This window comes from Lutra lutra, chromosome 2 (genome assembly GCF_902655055.1).
Source record: "Lutra lutra chromosome 2, mLutLut1.2, whole genome shotgun sequence".
Classification (NCBI taxonomy): domain Eukaryota; kingdom Metazoa; phylum Chordata; class Mammalia; order Carnivora; family Mustelidae; genus Lutra; species Lutra lutra.
Genome location: NC_062279.1, coordinates 118,048,738 through 118,068,264, shown reverse-complemented (window position 1 = coordinate 118,068,264; position 19,527 = coordinate 118,048,738). Strand labels below are relative to the sequence as shown.

The following is a 19,527-nucleotide window of genomic DNA, read 5'->3' as shown; positions in this document are numbered from 1 at the left end:
TACCAAAGCCAAATAAAGACAGCACAAAAAGGAGAACTGTAAGCCATTATTTCTCATGAATATAGATGTAGAAATCCTTAGCAACATGTTAGGAAACTGAATTCAACAATACATTAAAAAAAAAAAATACATCCACAATCAAGTAGGATTTATTCTTGGGATGAAAATGTAGTGCAGTGTTCACAGAATAATCAGTATGATACATCTCATCAACAGGAGAAAGGATAAAAACCGTATGATCATTTCAATAGATGCAAAAAAGCATTTGACAAAGTATAACATCCACTCATGATAAAGAAGAAAAACTCTCTGCAGAAGAGGTCTAGAGAGAGTATACCTCAACCTAATGAAGGCCTTATATGAAAAACCCACAGCTAATATCATACTCAATGGTGAAAAACTGAGAGCTTTTCCCCTAAGGTGAGGAATAAGACAAAGATGTCCATTCTCACCACTTTTATTCAATGTAGTACTGGAAGTCCTAGCCATAATAATTAGACAACTTAAGGCAGTAAAAGGCATCTTTATTCATTTTAGATAAACTTCTTTTTTCCACAAATGATTTTTAATTCTAGTTTTAGTTTGTCAGATCCAGGGCCAAATCTAAAATATGCTTTTCAGTGATGTTGTTTTCAGCAGGGTGTTTTTGTAGATCACAGAAACCACTGTAGCAAAAAGCGATTTGTTAGAGGATATCAAGAAGCCAAGAGAGTGCTAGAGAAAGCTAGAACCAAGCTTGGGACTCTGTGGTCTATGGAAATGCAGACCTCACACAGGGCTATTCCTTCAGTAGCTAGTGCCTTTCTACCCCAGAAGTACCATCTCTGCCCCCTATTCAGGGTCTCCCAGAGGAGTGTTGTTTTGCTGAATTTACAGAATGTGGCAACCCTAATTTGTAAGAGAATTTATGCAGTGGAGATTCCATCTTTCCAGCTCAGAACCACAGAAAGGTAAGTCAGAAGGGAAATTGAATTAGTATTGAGTAAGTGAGTCTATAATATCTGCCACTGTGTTGAAGACCAGTTTGTGATTTTAGAGATTTTTTTTTTTGGCATAAGTATAGTTAGTTCTTTCTCATGCTGTGGTTTTCCTTTCCTATTAAAATCTCATACTATAAAGAACCCAATTTCTTTTTATCTCTGATCACTTTTGAAAATATGTGTAATGAGGAGAAGACTATGACTTTGCAGATAACAGTGATACCGATTTCTCTTTGCCCTGAGGATAGAGTCCAAATGGCACACAGGACTTTGCAGCCTGACCCGACCAACCACAATAACTTCTGTTCCAGCCCCTTTTCCCCATAACCTCTCTGCCCTGTACCTTCTACCAGTCTGTTATCATGTTATGTCCTCTTATATCTTTGTACAAGTTTTCCCTTCTGCCTGAAATCCTCTATCCTGTTTCTATACTAAGAATCCTGCTTGTCTGGCAAGATTCAGCTCAAGCAGTCCTTCCTCTTTGAACTTTTTCTTGATTCCTCTAGGGAGAGAGAGCTTGTCCATCTGCATATTGCAGTACTGATCACAAGGCACTGTCATTGTTTGTTTACGTGGTTGTGACTTCCGTAAGAGCTCTCAGTGTCTCAAAGGCACATTGAATGTACCTTGAACAAGAATGAGTTTGAAATGTTGCCATAGAGTTGATTTTCAAAAATAAAAGGTAAAGAACATTTTAGTGAAATTGGTGTATAACAGTTCTGCTTGAGTATATATAAACTGGTTTTTTTTTTTCCATTTTATTTTTGAAAATAGGGAAATTTATAAACTTGCATCCCATGGATACACATGGGAATACCCAGACAAGAGTAATTCTAGAAACTGTTTTTTGATTCTCTGGACATATTTTTGAGGGTTGTTGATGAAATTGGGATTTACTTATCTAAGAAATTAAAACATCTTTAGTTTCTTATAGTAGGTGTAATTATTATTTTAGCACTCGTGTTGTGGATTTTCTATTCTTGTCCAAAATAATGTTTCAAAAATGAAAATACAAGTGTGCATATAATTATTGTGTATATGTACTGTTAGAATATAAATCCTTTAAAAAAGGAGGGCAGGAGATATGGTCGAGAGGAAGCCAAGATTTGGTTGATTGCCTTATATATCAGACATTTCGGTATGCTCTCATATCTATTGCCTTAATTCTCAGAACTGTTCTCAGAGATAGGGGACATTACTTCTTTGACACAGTGTTAAAAGTCAAGTTTTCAGAAGATAGAAGTATCCTTGTCAGAGTCATAGCTGTTAAATGATGGAGAAAGAATTCAAACCCAAGTCTGTGTGACTACAAGTCTCATGTTTTTCTAACTTGTTGGCTTTGGAGTTTAGAACATCATATAAAAATGTAGTGTTGTAAGAAAAATATTTGTTTTTTTTTCTTATTATATGAGAAATTGCTAAATAAGACTGTGACTGTAAAGTTAAAATTTTTCTTAAGTTTGAGGCATCCCGTTTTAAGAAAAAAAAAAAAAAAACCAAAAACCTTTGTGATTAGTTTCAGTATTATTCACGAATACAGCCATTTCCCTGGTTGTATTACATTCTTTATTACCCAAGCATCTGAAAGTGTGCTCTTGGCCGTATGATGATGATGATAATATAAGAAACTTTTGTTTGGCAGCTGCAAGGTCATCCAGTCAATCTCTTGTTACCTGAGAGAATAAACTCTCTAGAGGAAGACATAAGAAGAAAAGAGATGTTGGGTGTGAAATATCACTATGAGGTCAAGTGGAGGAGTGCACACAAGGCACTAGGAGGTCATTGATGATGGTGCCAGAGAGGAGGGTGGGGTCAAAAGTAAGCTGAATGAGCTGGAACAAAATAAGCAGATTGGAAGTGGAGAGAGAGCAAATAGAAGACTTTTTTTTTTTTCTTTTAAAAGACTAGAAGGGGTGTCACAAGTGATCTAGTCCAAGCCTTTCCTTTTGCAACGAGGGGAAGGAAACTGAGGTATTTGAATATAAACTTCTCGCCCAACACCATACCTCTATCTGCTAGTAAATGGCCAGGTGGGGCCTTGAACTCCTCTGACCCATGTTCAGAGACTTTTCTTTTATACCACAGTTTCTCCAGAAGAGAAAGATGTCTGCAAACAGTTCTAAAGAGAGACCTTGAAATACCTTTTGAGAAGGAACTCTTGTAAAGGAAAACAGTTATTGCCAGGAGCATCTCCTAATCACATGATTCCACATTTTTTTTTTAAAGATTTTTATTTATTTATTTATTTGACAGAGAGAGATCACAAGCAGGCAGAGAGGCAGTCAGAGAGAGAGGAGGAAGCAGGCTCCCTGCTGAGCAGAGAGCCCGATGCGGGGCTCCATTCCAGGACCCCGAGATCATGACCTGAGCCAAAGGCAGCGGCTTAACCCACTGAGCCACCCAGGCGCCCCTGATTCCACATTTTTTAAAAAGATTTTATTTATTTATTTGACAGACAGAGATCACAAGTAGGCAAAGAGCCAGGCAGAGAGAAAGAGGGGAAGCAGGCTCCCCACTGAGCAGAGAGCCCGATGCAGGGCTCGATCCCAGGACCCTGAGATCATGGCCTGAGCCAAAAGCAGAGGCTTACCCCACTGAGCCACCCAGGCGCCCATGATTCCACATTTTATATGAGTGAATATGATGAGTTTAGGAGTCCCTCGATTGTTTATCACCCAATTATTTGGAATCCTGGAAGAATTATTAACTGAAACTTGCTTTGCATTTGTTGGAAAAACAGATGCTACTTTCCACTTGTTTCCTTATACTGTAATCAAAGACGTTTTCAGAGGGTTGTTTTTTTTTTCTCTCCATAGTTACAGTTAAGATCTTGATGATGGTTCATACTGTTTTTTCCCAGTTATATTCTGATATCCAGAATGGCATTTTCCACTGTGTATTCTAGCTTTCTTTGTGTGATAGTATGTTCTATCAGGTGCTTCTACCAAATGCAAGGTTGTTTCTTCTGTTTTTGTTCTGTTTGATATTGAAATGGTTCTTTCCTTTTCTGTTCTCCTATCAATATGATGGTCAAATAACTGTGCTGGAGCCTGGCATTGATAGGTCTATGGTGGTTAATGCAAGTTTAAAGGAGAACTTGTCTTAACCCTTTTTTTACCCTCCCACTCCTGCTAGTTTTCATTTTCAACCCAATGGCATTGCATCCTCTCTCTTTGCACATTCATACTCTTCTAAATTCATGCCCTTCTGTTGCAGGTATGATGAAGCCAGCAGGGCCTTTGGGGGCTGCTGCCCCTGGGGGCATGTCGCCTCAGGTTCCTTCACCTCCTGGACCCCATCAGTTTGGCCAGAATGGAGCTCACCCCCAAGGGCATCCTCCCCAAAGGTGAGCTAGGTAGATTCCAACCCGCATTTGTATATTCTACTAAAATTGTCTCACAAGTGCCTTCTAAACTAGCATGTTTATTGATTTGACCTCTTGATACTGCCCACACCCTTGTAAAAGGACTTGCTAGATTGTCCTAGGAAACAAACATTTAGAAAAGTTAGAGGAGGAAAAAAAACAAGACCAGTACATATTTAAAAATATATAAAAAATTACTTGTGTCAATACCACACATTTTAATTTTACATTATATTCATCTCATTTTAGAGTTCCGTTATGAATCTCTGATTTCTTCAGATGTCTATGCCCTGTATGCCCCAGTACATTTTAAATCATCTATCGTGTTGAATCCTTCGCAGGACTGAGCTCAGTGCCAGTAGGTGCTCAATCAGTATTTTAAAAACTAAATCAGATTGTGCCTAATGGTAAAAACTGGATTTGATGTAAAAGGTACATGCCAGTGAGGGATTTTTGAAAGGTAGGTCGATAGTAAAAACACTGGAAATAAATCTTCTGTTTATGTTTATAATAAATTAAGAAAGGGAAAAGTTAGAGGCAGGCCTGGAGAAGTCAATGTATGAGCTGTATGAGATGTGTAGAGCTCTGTATCCCACTGGGGACTATCCCCTGGGAAGGGAGTCAACATCACACCTGCCCTGCTGGAAGTCTCATTATTGTTTTTCCAGTGAGCTACTGCCACTGAGAATCCCAGTGCCAAAGCTGTTTATAGTGTTTACTTTGGAATTTCTCCAAGGAATACCTGGAGGCTTCATTTCCTAGGTTCCTTTTCCAGGCTGTTAGGCTGTAGGGTTGGTGAGAGGAGGATTTACCACTTGGTGTGAAATCTGGACTTGCTGTTGCTGAAGCCATTCAGTTATCCTTTTAAGGGACCTGTGAGTAGTCCCTGTTAGTGGGAAAACTCTCTGGACTTTTAAATGTCATTGAGTTAATGCTCCTATAGGGCATTTGTGAAGTTGACACTTCCTGGCTCTTGTTTGTCAGGGTAACATTTACCATTGACATGGTTGCTGTGAGAGACAGAGTGAAGGAAACAGAGGATGAGTGAGTCTAAGTAATCTGCTTTGCATGTGGTTGTGGTTTGAACAAGGAGCACAAAGTTGAAGAAAGGGCCTGACTGGGGACCTGACCTGATGACCCCTACCTAGTGTCATTAGCCTGGCAGTGGGGTACAAGGATTAGAGTAGAAAGACTGAAAACCAAGATGCCTCTTCTGGCTTGAAAATTGACTATGTGGTGCTGGTGGAGTTCCTGGGCCTCTAGGCCTCCTCATTTTGCTCACTTGCAAAATGAGGAAATAGAACTCTCTGTCCAGAGCACAGGGGAGAAAATCTGGAAAAGTTCATTGTTGTGAACTGCCAAGCATTTTAGATTTTTTTTTTTTTTTAAAGAAGAAATGCTAAAATTAAACAGCTGGTTTGAAGTTAAGAAAGCTTTTGGTCACTGGTGTTAGCCTAGATTGTATAGATCTTTTTCCTTCTTTCCATTTCTTTCCCTTCACTTAGGTTCCTTAGAAATAAGTAAACCATGGACTTTATCATCAGATAGACCTTGGCTGTGTGGTTGTGAGTGAGCTCAGCGCAAAGTCTGAAGATTGTAGACCGTAGAGTCAAGGCATGTTTACTACTCTTGGCTCAGGCAGCTGCTACTTCACTTCTGTGTTCCTCAGTTCCCTCATCACAATTGTTTTTTTTAATATTTTATTTATTTATTTGACACAGAGAGAGAGAGAGAGAGAGATCACAAGTAGGCAGAAAGGCAGACAGGGGGCGGGGAGCAGGCTCCCTGCTGAGCAGAGAGCCCCATGCGGGGCTCTATCCTAGGACCCTGAGATCATGACCTGAGCCGAAGGCAGAGGCTTAACCCACTGAGCCACCCAGGCCCCCCCTCATCACAATTTTAACCATAGTGATGTGGTTGTGAGGATTTTGATGGCTAATGCATGCCGAGAATTTTGCATACTGCATAATGCCCATGAAATACATGTTAGCAGTTGTCGGTACCATTTTGAGGGCATGTAGAGAGTCTACTGTCTGTAGCTCATCCTCCCTACTGGTTCAGTCAAGCTACTCACAACAGCTCAACCTAGAAATCTGCTTTCATTCTAATTCCCAGGGAAACCCTGACAGATTCTGCCCCATCTCCCCTACTATTGATTTTCTTCAACTTGAACTGTGAATTAAAGGTTGGAAATGGATTTAAAAGTTAAAACATCAAGGAGAAATCTAGTATTCATGCTAAGTGTCCATGGTTACCACACTACTTTGCCCTCTTGGGACATATTTCTTTGTATATAGTTCAGTGCCAGGGCAAAGGGCACAGTGATTGTGCAGGTGAATTACACAGTCTGATGACGGGTTGTCAGAGAGCATAGGTGGCTCATGAAATTTCTTTGATGATTATAGCACTTCAGTGGTGCTGTTTATACTTAGAGAACCCATCAAAAAATCTCTTAACTTTTATAATGTCTAAACTGTTGAATGAAAACAAGATATAATTCAGAGTCATTATGTTGATTGAAATTTTAAAATTTATCATTTTTATTTTTAAAATATTGCTCCTTCCCAGGCACCGTTTCATAAAATTTAAAAATCATACCTAGCCATTAGTCTCTTTGATCTTGGCTGAAGCAGAATGTCTTAAACTTATAGATGGTTCTGAAGTTATCTACAAAGTGTTATTGCTGGGTGGGATTAATTTAGTAAATAAAAGGTGTAACTATAAGTTATATAAATTATCTGTTTTAATCAAGAAATGATGAATTGGAGGGAAAGAGAGTGGAAAGAGGAGATTCATCTTCCCAAATTGAAGTTGATGGGGTGAAATCTGCTAAGAACTTGGTTGCAAAGAAAAAGAGGGAATGAGAAAAATAAAAGGTATTTAAAAAAAGAAAAGAAAAATAAGAGGAATAGTTGGAATAGTTTTCTCTTTATTTTTTTATTTTTATTATTTATTTATTTATTTATTTTTGTGGAAAGCAATGATACTGGGTAGAGGTTTTGTTTTCTCTACTCCATGGACCGAGTATTTAAAATCCAGATTTTACTTCAGTCCAATCTTGACAAATTTGGTACCATATCTCCACATTCCAGCAAACTTCAGCATACAGCTCACTACTTGACCAATTTGTTACAAACTTAGAAATAAGAAATATTTGAGGTTGAGCAGGCCACAGACAATTGAGTCAACTCTCCAGAGGTTTAGGACTAAACTGAAGCTAAATTTTCATGTTTTATTAATTCTCTGGTATTAATTCTTTATTGACTGTTGTGTTTTATGGCAGATCTGCCCTTTTCTGACATTCAGTGAAACAATAAATTAAAATATAAAATTGAATCTTTTCTCTGCCCAGAAACCTGTTAAGTGAAGGAATCAACATGGGGAATATTTAAACCATTTGATTCTTAATTTTAACCATTGTATATATAGCACAGAAAGGGATCGTTCCATTCTGTCTGCTCATTTTTTCATTTGAAAGCTGAGAGCTATGGAGATTAAGTGGTTTGCCCATAGTCACACACCAGGGTCTCCAGGCTGGGAGCCTTTAGACCCGGATTCATATCTAAACTCTGATACCTACATGCTGTGTAACCTCGGATTAACTAATTTAGTAGAGTAATGAAACTGAAAAATTTTAAGTCACTTTGCAAATTTAAAATGTTCTGTTAATCTCTTTTATCTAAATGAAAGTTTTTGCTAGCTCTTTACTACTACTTTATTCTTAAATTAATAAAATTGCTTTTAAAATTCAAATCTGTTTAAGATCTGCAACATTTAAGTTGGTTAGGAAAAAAAATTGTGAATTTCTAAAGCCTAATTCCCAGGACATATATTAGGCAGTGAAGGATAAGTAGGCATTTATGGGTCAAAAAGTAATGGCCTAATGGTTGTGTATTTTCATATTCTGTATTTTAAATAATTAACCTTTTGTTAAGTTTAAAAAAATACTGGAGGCATCTTATGTCATAACTGCCATTTGAAACATATTTCATCCTATTTGTGGTATGTAATAAATTATTCATTACAATTTTATATTTTAAAAGTGTTACTAACATTTGTGAAATATCTGTGAGTATGTTTAAGAGAATTTTTTTCTTAAACAATTGAATAATCTCTCCTTCCCCCAATTTAACTGCTGGTTCCCAGTTCCTGCTTATTAGATTCAAACCCTATAACAATACCATATGCTACACCCACTAATGTATTCTTATAGAGCATGTACCTTCTGCCTGTGTGCGATTATTGCATGTATCTATCTCTCATGACTTTTTAAAAAGGCAAAAGCAGGGTGCCTGGGTGGCAGTTGGTTGGGCGACTGCTTTCAGCTCAGGTCATGGTCCTGGAGTCCTGGGATTGAGTCCTGCATCAGGCTTCCCGCTCAGCGGGGAGTCTGCTTTCCGGAAACCACTGACCTCTCCCCTTTCATGCTCATTCTCTCTTTCTCTCTCTCTCAAATAAATAAATAAAATCTTTTTTAAAGAAAAGGCAAAAGCATCATTTCTTGAAAAAAGAAATGATGTTTTTATGAAACAATGAATTGACAAAACATATCATTGACATAATTCTTGAACTCATTTCTAAGTGAGCAACAATATTTTAAATGTGCCAATTAAGGCTAGAGTTATATTTTGCCTTGCCTTTCTTTTTCCTAGTATCATTAATAAATTAGAGATATAAACAAAACTTCTGTGAAAGTTAACTTTTATATTTTCTCTCTTTATTCAGTTTTGTTCCAAAAATTATTCCAAAAATTATTTAAATCAAAAGATGTTTAGTGTAACTGTGTTGGTCTTGTTTCAGTTTTTGACAGGAGAGGAAATCAACAGCTTTGCTAAGCAGTATTCTTTGGGTTAAAATGTTATTCATTCTAACTTTATAACCCTTTATAACCAAGTATCTGCTATAGGATAGCTTGTAATTTTACAAAGAAAAAGCATTTGATCATTCATCCATTTAACTTAAAGTGTGGGGTATCATCATTCTGAAATATGCTTAAATACCATACAGCATAACAGTTCGAAGGTTAATTATAAGTTTTGTTTACAGTAATCATTCAATTTAAGATACATGGAGAAAAATGACAAGAGAAAATGTTTTGGAAAGTGTGCTCGGTTAAGACCTGGAAAGAGGATAGTCCTGGTTTTGTCACACATAAGTTGTGGGACTTCACGCCAGCCACTGGCCTTTCTCAGGCTCTGCTCCTAACCTCTAAAGTGGCCGTGGAAGATGGATGGCAAGAGTTTGCGCCACTAGGGGCATAGTTTCCAGGTCATGGAGAAATTTAATTCAGAGTATACCATCTTGGAAAATTTCATTTTTTATTAGTAAGAAGTCATAATGTAACTAGAAGGTAAAGCTTCTAAACTTCATTCTGCAGATTAATTACAATAGGAACACTGTTTCTATTCTCTTCTATGGTGGCCACTGTTTCATTCAAAACAAGGAAAAAGAAATATACAATAAGTTCAAGCTAAATTAAAGGTAAAGCATGATGAAATTTTTAGATTAAAATGAGTGAACAATTTCAAAACTTTTTACTGAGTTCACTTTCAAATACCATTTGCAGGGCACTGAAATTATAGTGCAGGTGATGTTTTATTTTAAAAGCTGGGTAAGAAAAAGGAGAATGATCATAAAGATAGAGCCACAAAGCATTTTATTTTTCTTGGTTCTGTTCTATTAAACATTCACTCTGGTATAGATAAAGCTGTGGTGGACTCTGCTTTTCAAACTTGATTTCCAAAGCTGGTTCTGTGCTTACATTAGGAATTTTTTACTAAGTATCTTGACATGTTGAGCTTGTGAGCATAGTTATGTGATGATGCTACTTGGTTCATTTTGAGCTCACATTAATAATAAAGACAGGATAAAATATCAGTCATTTTCCTGGTGCCCACTAGATGGGATTAAATTTAACAGGTTATTAACGTTTGTTGTTTATCATTTGTACATGAAACTATGATACTGTTTAACATCCCTTTTTCCCTCTTAGATTTCCAGGTCCTCCACCTGTCAACAGTGCGGCACCCTCCTATGCACCATATTCACCATCTACACAATCATCTTATCCAAGTCCTGCATCCACTGCATCTGTCACCCAACTGGCCAGTCAGCTCAATGCTATGCACATTAACAGCTATGGTAACAGTTTCATTATTAGTGTTCACTGACCACATGTTTCACGAGTATTTTTAATGAAGGTGTTTTTTTTTCCATTTTTAAAATAGACATAGGGGCACCTGGGTGGCTTAGTGGGTTAAAGCCTCTGCCTTCGGCTCAGGTCATGATCCCAGGTTCCTGGGATCGAGCCCCACTTCAGGCTCTCTGCTCGGCAGAGAGCCTGCTTCCCTCTCTCTCTGCCTGCCTCTCTGCCTATCTCTGTCTGTGAAATAAATAAAATAAAATAAAATAAAATAGACATAACTCAAAAAAAATAGGCATAATTCTGGCACATCGTATTGAAGTGGTTTTTTAGACATTTTTATATAAATCATCTGTATTATGTATGGCTGTAATTAATTTTTTTCCTGATTATACTGCCATTTATTTCAGAATAATTGAAAGACCCTCAGTGTAACTAACATTCAATATTAGAATGATAAAAAAAAAAACAAAAAAATGCTGACTTCACAAATAAGCATTAGAACAGTGAAATTATTTTGAGAAATGTGGAGGGTAGTTTTAACTTTGTGTTGTTTAAAATGGAGCCCTAAAATAAAAAATATAGTACTCATTGTTTCACAGTGTGCTTTGATTCTGTATTTACATCATGAAAAGAATGGAAGCTTAGATGTTTGAGGCAGAAAAGAGAATAATAGGAGAGAAAACAGTTACAGTACTGAGATTTGTATCAATGCTGTATATTCTAAGGGTCAAAGGAACCTTCACTTTAATAACAGCATAGTCAGCCATTTATCTTGATGAAGAATGTTTCCATTACTTTAAGTGGTTTTTTTAGATACATCTCTAAAAAAGCCCAACCCTCTATTTTCTGTCTTTTACTGATTTCAAGATGGGTAAGTCTCCAGGAAGCAAATAAATTTCACATAATCAGAGTTAGAATAATCTGGTTTTATAACTATTTCCCATATGATTAGAAAGTACGTTAGTGACCCTTGTTATTTCTACCTAGCTCTGAGATCTAGTTGATCAAGTCAAGCACAAGACACAAAATATTTATTTATTGAATATGTAAGTTATGTGAATAATTCTTGTTACAGAACATTTTCCTCTATATGATTTTCTAGATTTTGTACCACATACAATTTCTTAACTAGTGACATGTATCATGTAAAGTTAATGCAATTGAGTTAAAATTTATCCTATTAATTTTCTCACCAAAATTATAAATATTGCTTTTACCCTTTAAAAATTCTCCAGTTTTATAAAATGCCCCAAATAGCATTTGTGTAACTTTCTGAATGAAGATTCATCTTGTGGGGAAAAAAAATTGATTTGTAGGGATGCCTTCTTGTTTTATGTCAGGACAAAAATGTCTCTGTGTGTACTTCATAGAATTTAGAGAGTTGAGAAGTACAACATTTATTGGTCTGGTCTTCTTTCTTGCACAGGTTCAGGCATGGCTCTCCCTGGCCAGGGGCTCCCTGGCCCTCCAGCGCCTTTGTTCCAGGGTCTTCCCCGACCTCCGCAGCCATCCATTATGCAGCCTGGATCTCAGGTTCTCCCACCACCACCCACTGCACTAAATGGCCCTGGTGTCTCACCCTTGCCTTCATCAACACACAGGCAGGATGGGCTCCCTGGGCCTGCTCCTCTGAATGCCCAGTACCAGCCTCCGCCTATTCCAGGACAGACGCTGGGCACGGGATATTCACCACAGCAGGGTAAGGCAGGTTGGGCTCAGGGAAGGTCTTGGGTTACCTAGGAAATCAGCTTTGTTCTATGTTACAAGGCATCTATCACTTACTCTTAAGGAAAGCTAGTTTTAGAATAGCGTGGCAAGTGCAAAGAAAAGGGGAATCATAGATATTCACACTTAACTCTCTGCCTTACATAAATAAGATGAAATATTGTCAGTGAGGACCTTGGGTTCTAGTCATTTCTTTTTTTTTAAAATTAAATTAAAAATTAAATTTTTTAAATTAAATTAAAATTTTTTTCCAATGTTCCAGGATTCATTGTTTATGCACCACACCCAGTGCTCCACGCAATATGTGCCCTCCTTAATACCCAACCCCCCATCCCCCTCCCCTCCAAAACCCTGTTTGTTTCTCAGAGTCCACAGTCTCTCATAGTTTTCTTTTTAAACTTTTTTCCCAAGCAGCCAGCTATGGTCCCCAGATGGCAGGTGGGCAGCTCTCCTACCCGGGAGGCTTCCCTGGAGGTCCTGCACAGATGGCTGGTCCACCACAACTCCAGAAGAAGCTGGATCCTGACTCGATCCCCAGCCCAGTAAGTGTTCTCTCTCACTCCCATCGTCCCCCTCACAAAGGACCATTCTTCATTCACTGTCTCAGAAACTTCAGTTTGTTAGCATTTTTCCTGTCCTTTATTGTTGGAGCACTATACCCATCACATAGAGGCTTCCTTCTTTCTGTGTCTGGGGAAGGGAGGTTAGGTTATGGCATAGTAGGGGTCTCCATGACAGAAAGCCTATGGAGATTTTTTTTAGTACATAAACTTGGCAATACTATTGACATTTATATTAGCCTATATTAGCAGTATTTATTGATTGTTCAATGAGTAAGTAGTAGTCAGAGCATACAAACATACTAGTTTAGATAAATAAAGGATGCTTTTCAATAAGAATAAGATACTCACTGAAAGTGAAAACAAGTATTTTACGTTTTGCCTATGAAAAAAACTGTTTCATATAAATTCGAGCTTGGGGGTATAGCTCAGTGGTAGAGCATTTGACTGCATATAAATTAGAGCTATAACTTAATTCTCCATTCAGGTTATTTTCTTTGGAAGATTACTCTTTAGTAACTCTATCAGTCAGCTTTTATTAGGTTATTCTGCAAAATGCACAATCCCCAGTTTGCTTACAACCATGAAGATTTATCTATCCCTCAGATTACAGGAAGGCTGTAGCAGCTGCCACTTGTCTTTAAGTGCTGCTGTGTGTGCCCTGATCATTCCAGAAGCCAGCGTGAAGGGGCAGCCTGTACTTGGGACATGTTGTTATCATGAGAAAGGGAGAAAAGAGAGCTGACCAAAAGGTGCGATAGCTCTTAAGGTTTTCACTCAGATGTACCAGATGTGGTCACAACCACTCACATGCCCTCCACCAAAGCAAGTCATGATAAAGCCCTGGGTCGTTCGGGCAGGAATATATAGCCCTGCTTCAGGAGAAGCTGCAAGTCTTTAGCAATGAGCAGAGAGATCTGTAGTCCTTTTGGAATAATAATGAAATTGGTACTATTAACCTAGGTCTTTGAAGTGATTCTATGAACGTGAGTACAAAGAGTTAGAGATAGCCCAAAGAGCTACTGTATTTGCTAACGAACCACCACCAAACTTAGTAATTTATAGCTACTATTTATTAATCCTCATTAGTCAGCGGGTTCTCTGCGAAGTTCTGCTAATCTGCGCCAGGCTCGATGGATTTGGTTTGGGTTTGCTTGTACATCTGGGGTCAGCTGGAGGTTTGCCTGGAGCCTGAATGGTCTAGGATGTTATATTAATTCTCTGTGGCTACTGTGCCAAATTTACCACAAACTGGGTGACTTATAACAATAGGAGTTTATTCTCTTATGGTTCTGGGGGCCAAAAATCTGAAGCTGTGCTCCCTTGAAAGGCTCTCTAGTGGAATCCATTCCTTGTCTCTTCCAGCCTCTGGTGGCTACAGGCACTCTTTGGCTTGTGGCTGTATGACTAATCTCTGCCTGTGTCATCACATTGCCTCTTCCGCTTCTCTGTATCTTCTCCTCTGGGCATCCATCTCAAAACTACTTCTGTCTTTCTATTATGAAGTTATACGTGATTCCGTTCAGGGCCCACCCAGATAATCCAGGCTGAGGGCCTTCTTTCAAGACTTTTAATTTAATTAGTTTTCTTACTACGTAAGGTAATAGTCACAGATTGCAAGGATTAGAACATGGATATACCTTTGGTTGGGTGGGGGCCGGGGTACCACCAAGCCCACTACAGATGGTGTAATTCATGTCTGCTATTTGGTTACCCATCTGTTAGCTGGGAATGATTGGGTCATGTCACTGAGCATGCTAGCCTGGGTTTGTTCACTCGGCTGTGGCAGAGATCTAAGACAGAAAGTAGGACTCTGCAAGGCCTCTTGAGCCATGGCTTGGAACTAAAACGTTGCCGATTCCGTGACATTCTCTGAGCCAAGGCAAGTTACAAGATCTCCCCAGAGTCTAGGAGTAGAAAGATAAGACTCTGGCTCTGGATGGGAGGAGTTGCAAAGTCCTTGAAAAAAAGCACAGTGAGGGTAGAGGATTTTAGTTATTTTTGTGATCTACCCACTTATTCTATATTTATTTGAATATAAACTTGAAGGTTTCTCATAGAGCGTCCTATAACATGTTAGAAATTAAGTTTTAGTAACTCTTAGTGCCTTTATTGATAACTATATTACCAGCCATTACTTTTATAGCTTAATATTATTATTCTAGTTAAAGGAATATAATATTTTTACATTGAATCCATCATTTTAATTTCTTGTTTCTTTCCTCTCTGTAACATCTACAGACCCTATGGGTCATTCCACTTCATTCTCTGAAGTTTTTAACTCCAGGTTCACCATTAATTTCTCCAGTACTATTTTTGTACTATTTTAGAAGCTTTCATTTCCCTGCTTTTTCAGTTCTTGATCTTTTTGTCCTCAGTGTTCTTTTTATCCAACCCACCTCAGTTATCTGTAGTCTTAACCATAGATCCTGAGATTACCAATTATTCAACACTTCAGAATCTCAGTTGAAAGCATCTCATTTTCCAACCACTGCCTCCTATCTTTTTAGCTCATTCATTTTAGGACTCAAAGATGAATATGATTCACCCACCAGGACTTATAACTTTATCTCTTATATTGCCTTCATCTTCTCACTTCTCTTATGCAGCTTTGATTATTTGATCCATGATAATAAATCTGTCCTTACATCCTCTATTCTCAATTACTTTGCCCCACTCCCTTCACTGAATTCGCTTAGAAAAATCTCATTTGGGGGGGTGCCTGGGTGGCTCAGTGGGTTAAGCCTCTGCCTTTGGCTCAGATCATGATCCCAGGAGCCTGGGATCGAACCCCACATTAGGCTCTCTGCTCAGCCGGGAGCCTGCTTCCCCCTCTCTCTCTGTCTGCCTCTCTGCCTACTTGTGATCTCTCTCTCTCTCAGTCAAATAAATAAAAAAATCTTTAAAAAAAAAAAAAAAGAAAAATCCCATTTGTTGTTAAACCAGCTCTCTAGCTGCTCCATGCCTATACCCCAGATGCCACCTGTGACTTGAGAACAATCACACCATGTGTACTGGTTTCACTTTTAATTCATGACAGTAAACTAAGGTAAACCTATAGTTGTGTGATTCTAAAACCCATCTGCACAAAAGAATCACTGCTGAAGCTATACAGATATTGGTGCCTGCTCCCACCAGCCAGTTTGATTTAATTAGGCTGGGATGTGGACTGGACATTGGGATTTTTCAAAACTTCCCTGCTAAGTCTAATGTGTAGCAAGTTTGAAGGCCCTCACCCAGCTCCACTATCTCTCCCATTTTCCTGGTGACTATTATTTCTTCTCTCTTCAAACTCCTCGCACCGCCTTCCCCTTTCTGACTCTCTAATGATAATTGTGTTTCTTATTTCATGGAAAGATTAGAAGCAATCCAAAGAGAACCTCTGCATGCTGTACCATCACATCTCCCTGCATTTATGCCCATTCATCCCCCTTCCCGTCTGTTAACTGTGGACGAGCTGCTCCATACTCCCAACCAAGTCTGTCACCTCGTAGATCCCTTATGGCCTCTCAAGGACAACCCTTCAGTAAATATCCCCTGTATTAAAGTATTCGAGTTCTGCAAAAACAAAAACAAAACAAAACAAAAACAAAAACAGAACCAACAGGATATATGTGTATATCTCTATCATCTATCTTTCTTTAAAAAAAATACTTTTATTAATATATAATGTATTATTTGCCCCAGGGTACAGGTCTGTGAATCATCAGGCTTCCACATTTCACAGCACTCACCATAGCACATACCCTCCCCAATGTCCATCACCCAACAACCCTATCCCTACCCCCCCACCCCCCAGCAACCCTGTTTGTTTTGTGAGATTAAGAGTCTCTTATGGTTTGCCTCCCTCCCAATCCCATCTTGTTTCATTTTTTCCTTCCCTACCCTCAATCTGTCTTTCTATCAAAAGAGTTATCTTATGGTGCCCAGATGGCTCAGTGGGCTAAGCCTCTGCCTTCGGCTCAGGTCATGATCTCAGGGTCCTGGGATCAAGCCCTGCATGGGGCTCTCTGCTCAGCTGGGTGCCTGCTTCCCCTCTCCCTCTGCTGCTCCCCCTGCTTGTGCTCTCTCACTCTCTCTGTCAAATAAATAAAATCTTAAAAAAAAAAAAAAAGAATTCACTCACTCTGTTGTGATGGTTGGCAGATCTGAAATCTGCAGGGCAGGCCAGCAAGCTGGAGACATAGAGAAGAGTGGATTTTGCAGCCCAAGTCTGAAGGCATCTGGACACAGAATTCCCTCTTCCTCGGGATCCCTCAATCTTTTTCTCTGAATTGGATGAGTTCCATTCCCATTATGGAGGGTCTACTTTACTCAGATCTACTGATTAAATGTCAGACACTTAAGAAAATACTTTCCCAGCAACATCGAGACTGGTGTTTGACCAAAAACTGAGTACCACAGCCTAGCCACGTTGACATATTTTAATTGGCCATCACATCGCCTTTCTCCTGCATCATCTATACTTGCTTGAAGATAACCTTCATTTTTTCACTGTCTAGATCATTTTCAGCAGACTAGAAACATCCTGTAATAACTTTCCTCATGAATTTAAAAGAGGCCTCCTCTGGCCCTTCCCAAATTCTCTGTCCAGTTTCCTCTCATTTATTCGCTCTTTTATAGCAAAAAATAATCTCCAGCAGAGTTCCTTATACTTGATGTCTTCAGTTTATCCCCTCCACTCCCCTGCTGTGCCTATCCCAGTTTAGATCTCATCAGCACAATCCCACCAACACTATGTTTGTCGAGGTGACCAGTGACCTCCCTTTACCAAATCTAATGGTCAGTTCTCAGATCTCATGTAGCTCAACAGGTCAGCAGCAATTTGATACATCTGCTCCTTCCATCCTCCTCGAAACACTTTTTCATTTGGCTTCTGGGATGCCACCACTTATTTACATCTCTGCTTATCTCTTTCTTATTAACTTTGGTGGTTTCACCTCATTTCTCTGACCTCCAGGTGTTAGAAGCGTCCCAAAGTGTAAGTCTTTGGATCTGTCCCTTTCTCTGTTGACATTTACTCTGTAGATCAACACTCCACAAAGTGCGCTGCTCCCAGGATGGTACCATCAGCATCAGCTGGGAGCTCCCTAGCAATTCGTGTTTGCAGGCTCCACCCAGACGTACAGACTCAGAATCTTTAGGGGAGGGGCCATGGAATCTGTGTTTTAACAAGCTCTCCAGATGATTCATAGGCACACTAAGAGACGCTTCTGTAGGTGATCCCATCCATTCTCATGGCTTTAAATGAAGATGCAGGTATTCCTATTCAAGATGTTTCCCTGTAATCTAGATTCCAACCCCATCCTTCCAGTTCCTCAGGCCCCAAATCCTGGAGTCATCCTTGTTTCTTTCTTGCACAATGTCCTTTAGCTAATTCTATTGGTTCTGGTCCTGCCTTCTGTGCTCATCCTGGTCCAAGCCACAGCCATCTGTCCACCTTGATTATTGTTAGAGTCTCCTGTCTCCCTGATCTTCCAGCCTGCACCCAGCAGCCAGGATGATCCATTCAAATTAGAAGTCAGCTCATGCTACAACTCAGAACAAAACCCTCCAGTATTCCTTTAGTTAAACACCAGTTCTTACAGTGGCCTGTTAGAGCCTGCATTATTTGTCACCCCGGCTCTGCTATGCCTCTCATCATTCAGAGCCTGCATTATTTGTCACCCCGGCTCTGCCATGCCTCTCATCATACACACACACACACACACACACACACACACACACACACACACAAGCTCTCTGATTTCGTTCTCCATCACTTTGCTTCAGCCACACCAGCATCCTTATTATTCCTTAAACATGCTAAGTGTACTCTTGCCTCAAGACCTTTCCAGTTGATATTTCCTCTGCCTGATAAATGCAGGCCATGGCTCATGTCCTCATTTCCTTCCTGTCCTCATTCATCCCAGTCTCCCTGGTACCCTTATACATATCACTCCATATCCACAGTACTTAGTATTACTTGACATAGATGTGTCTTATTTATACATTTATTGATTCCCTGTCTTTCTTACTATAATGTCAGCTTCTTGAGGTCAAGAATTTGGTTTTGTTCACTACTGTGTCTCCAACAGCTACAACACAGCCTGGTACATAGTATACATTCATATATTAGTTGAATGAATGAATGAGTGAGGGTTAACAACAAAACCAACAAGCAGTATTGCTGTGATTCATCCAAGACCCTTAAAATGCATACATACAGATTCAGTCCAGTGTTATTTTTATAATAAAAGTAATTAAATAGCCATGCCAGATGGAGCCTGTTTATGTTCTATCAAAGTGACATGCTTTAACTGACTAAATAATTTCTTCCTTCTGGAAAGAAAGCTGTAAAATCATGTTTATTGAATTCCTGTTACATGCCAGACCTGAGTTAAGTGCTCGCTCCAACCCTTTCAGGTGGTGGTATTATCCATATTGTGAGAATGATAAAACTGGTATCACCATTGAAACTCTTCCTCACTCTCTTTCTTTCTTTTCTTTTTTTAAAAGATTTTATTTATGTGACAGACAGAGATCACAAGTAGGCAGAGAGAGAGAGAGGTGGAAGCAGGCTTCCCGCTGAGCAGAGAGCCCGATGTGGGGCTCGATCCCAGGACCCTGGGATCATGACCTGAGCTGAAGGCAGAGGCTTTAACCCACTGAGCCACCCAGGGGCCCCTGTCACTCTCTTTCTATATATTCAGAAATGGAGCTCTTCCTGTCCCCCCAGTCTCACCACCCTGAAGCTCAGATAATTCTGCTTTA

The 19,527-nt window shown here is 39.3% G+C and overlaps 1 protein-coding gene across 4 annotated transcripts in view; it reads left to right on the top strand.

Moving 5' to 3' along the window:
- The window catches only part of SEC24D (SEC24 homolog D, COPII coat complex component), a 107,066-nt gene that overhangs the window by 9,404 nt on the left and 78,135 nt on the right, over nt 1-19,527 (top strand). For 2 of the 4 annotated variants that reach the window (XM_047718308.1, XM_047718307.1), the window contains exons 3-6: nt 4,197-4,326; nt 10,337-10,485; nt 11,916-12,188; nt 12,626-12,756. In XM_047718308.1, coding sequence (XP_047574264.1) covers nt 4,197-4,326; nt 10,337-10,485; nt 11,916-12,188; nt 12,626-12,756 — 683 coding nt within the window. The remainder of the gene's footprint in view (nt 1-4,196; nt 4,327-10,336; nt 10,486-11,915; nt 12,189-12,625; nt 12,757-19,527) is intronic. The other 2 variants (XM_047718310.1, XM_047718309.1) reach the window with 2 other exon arrangements.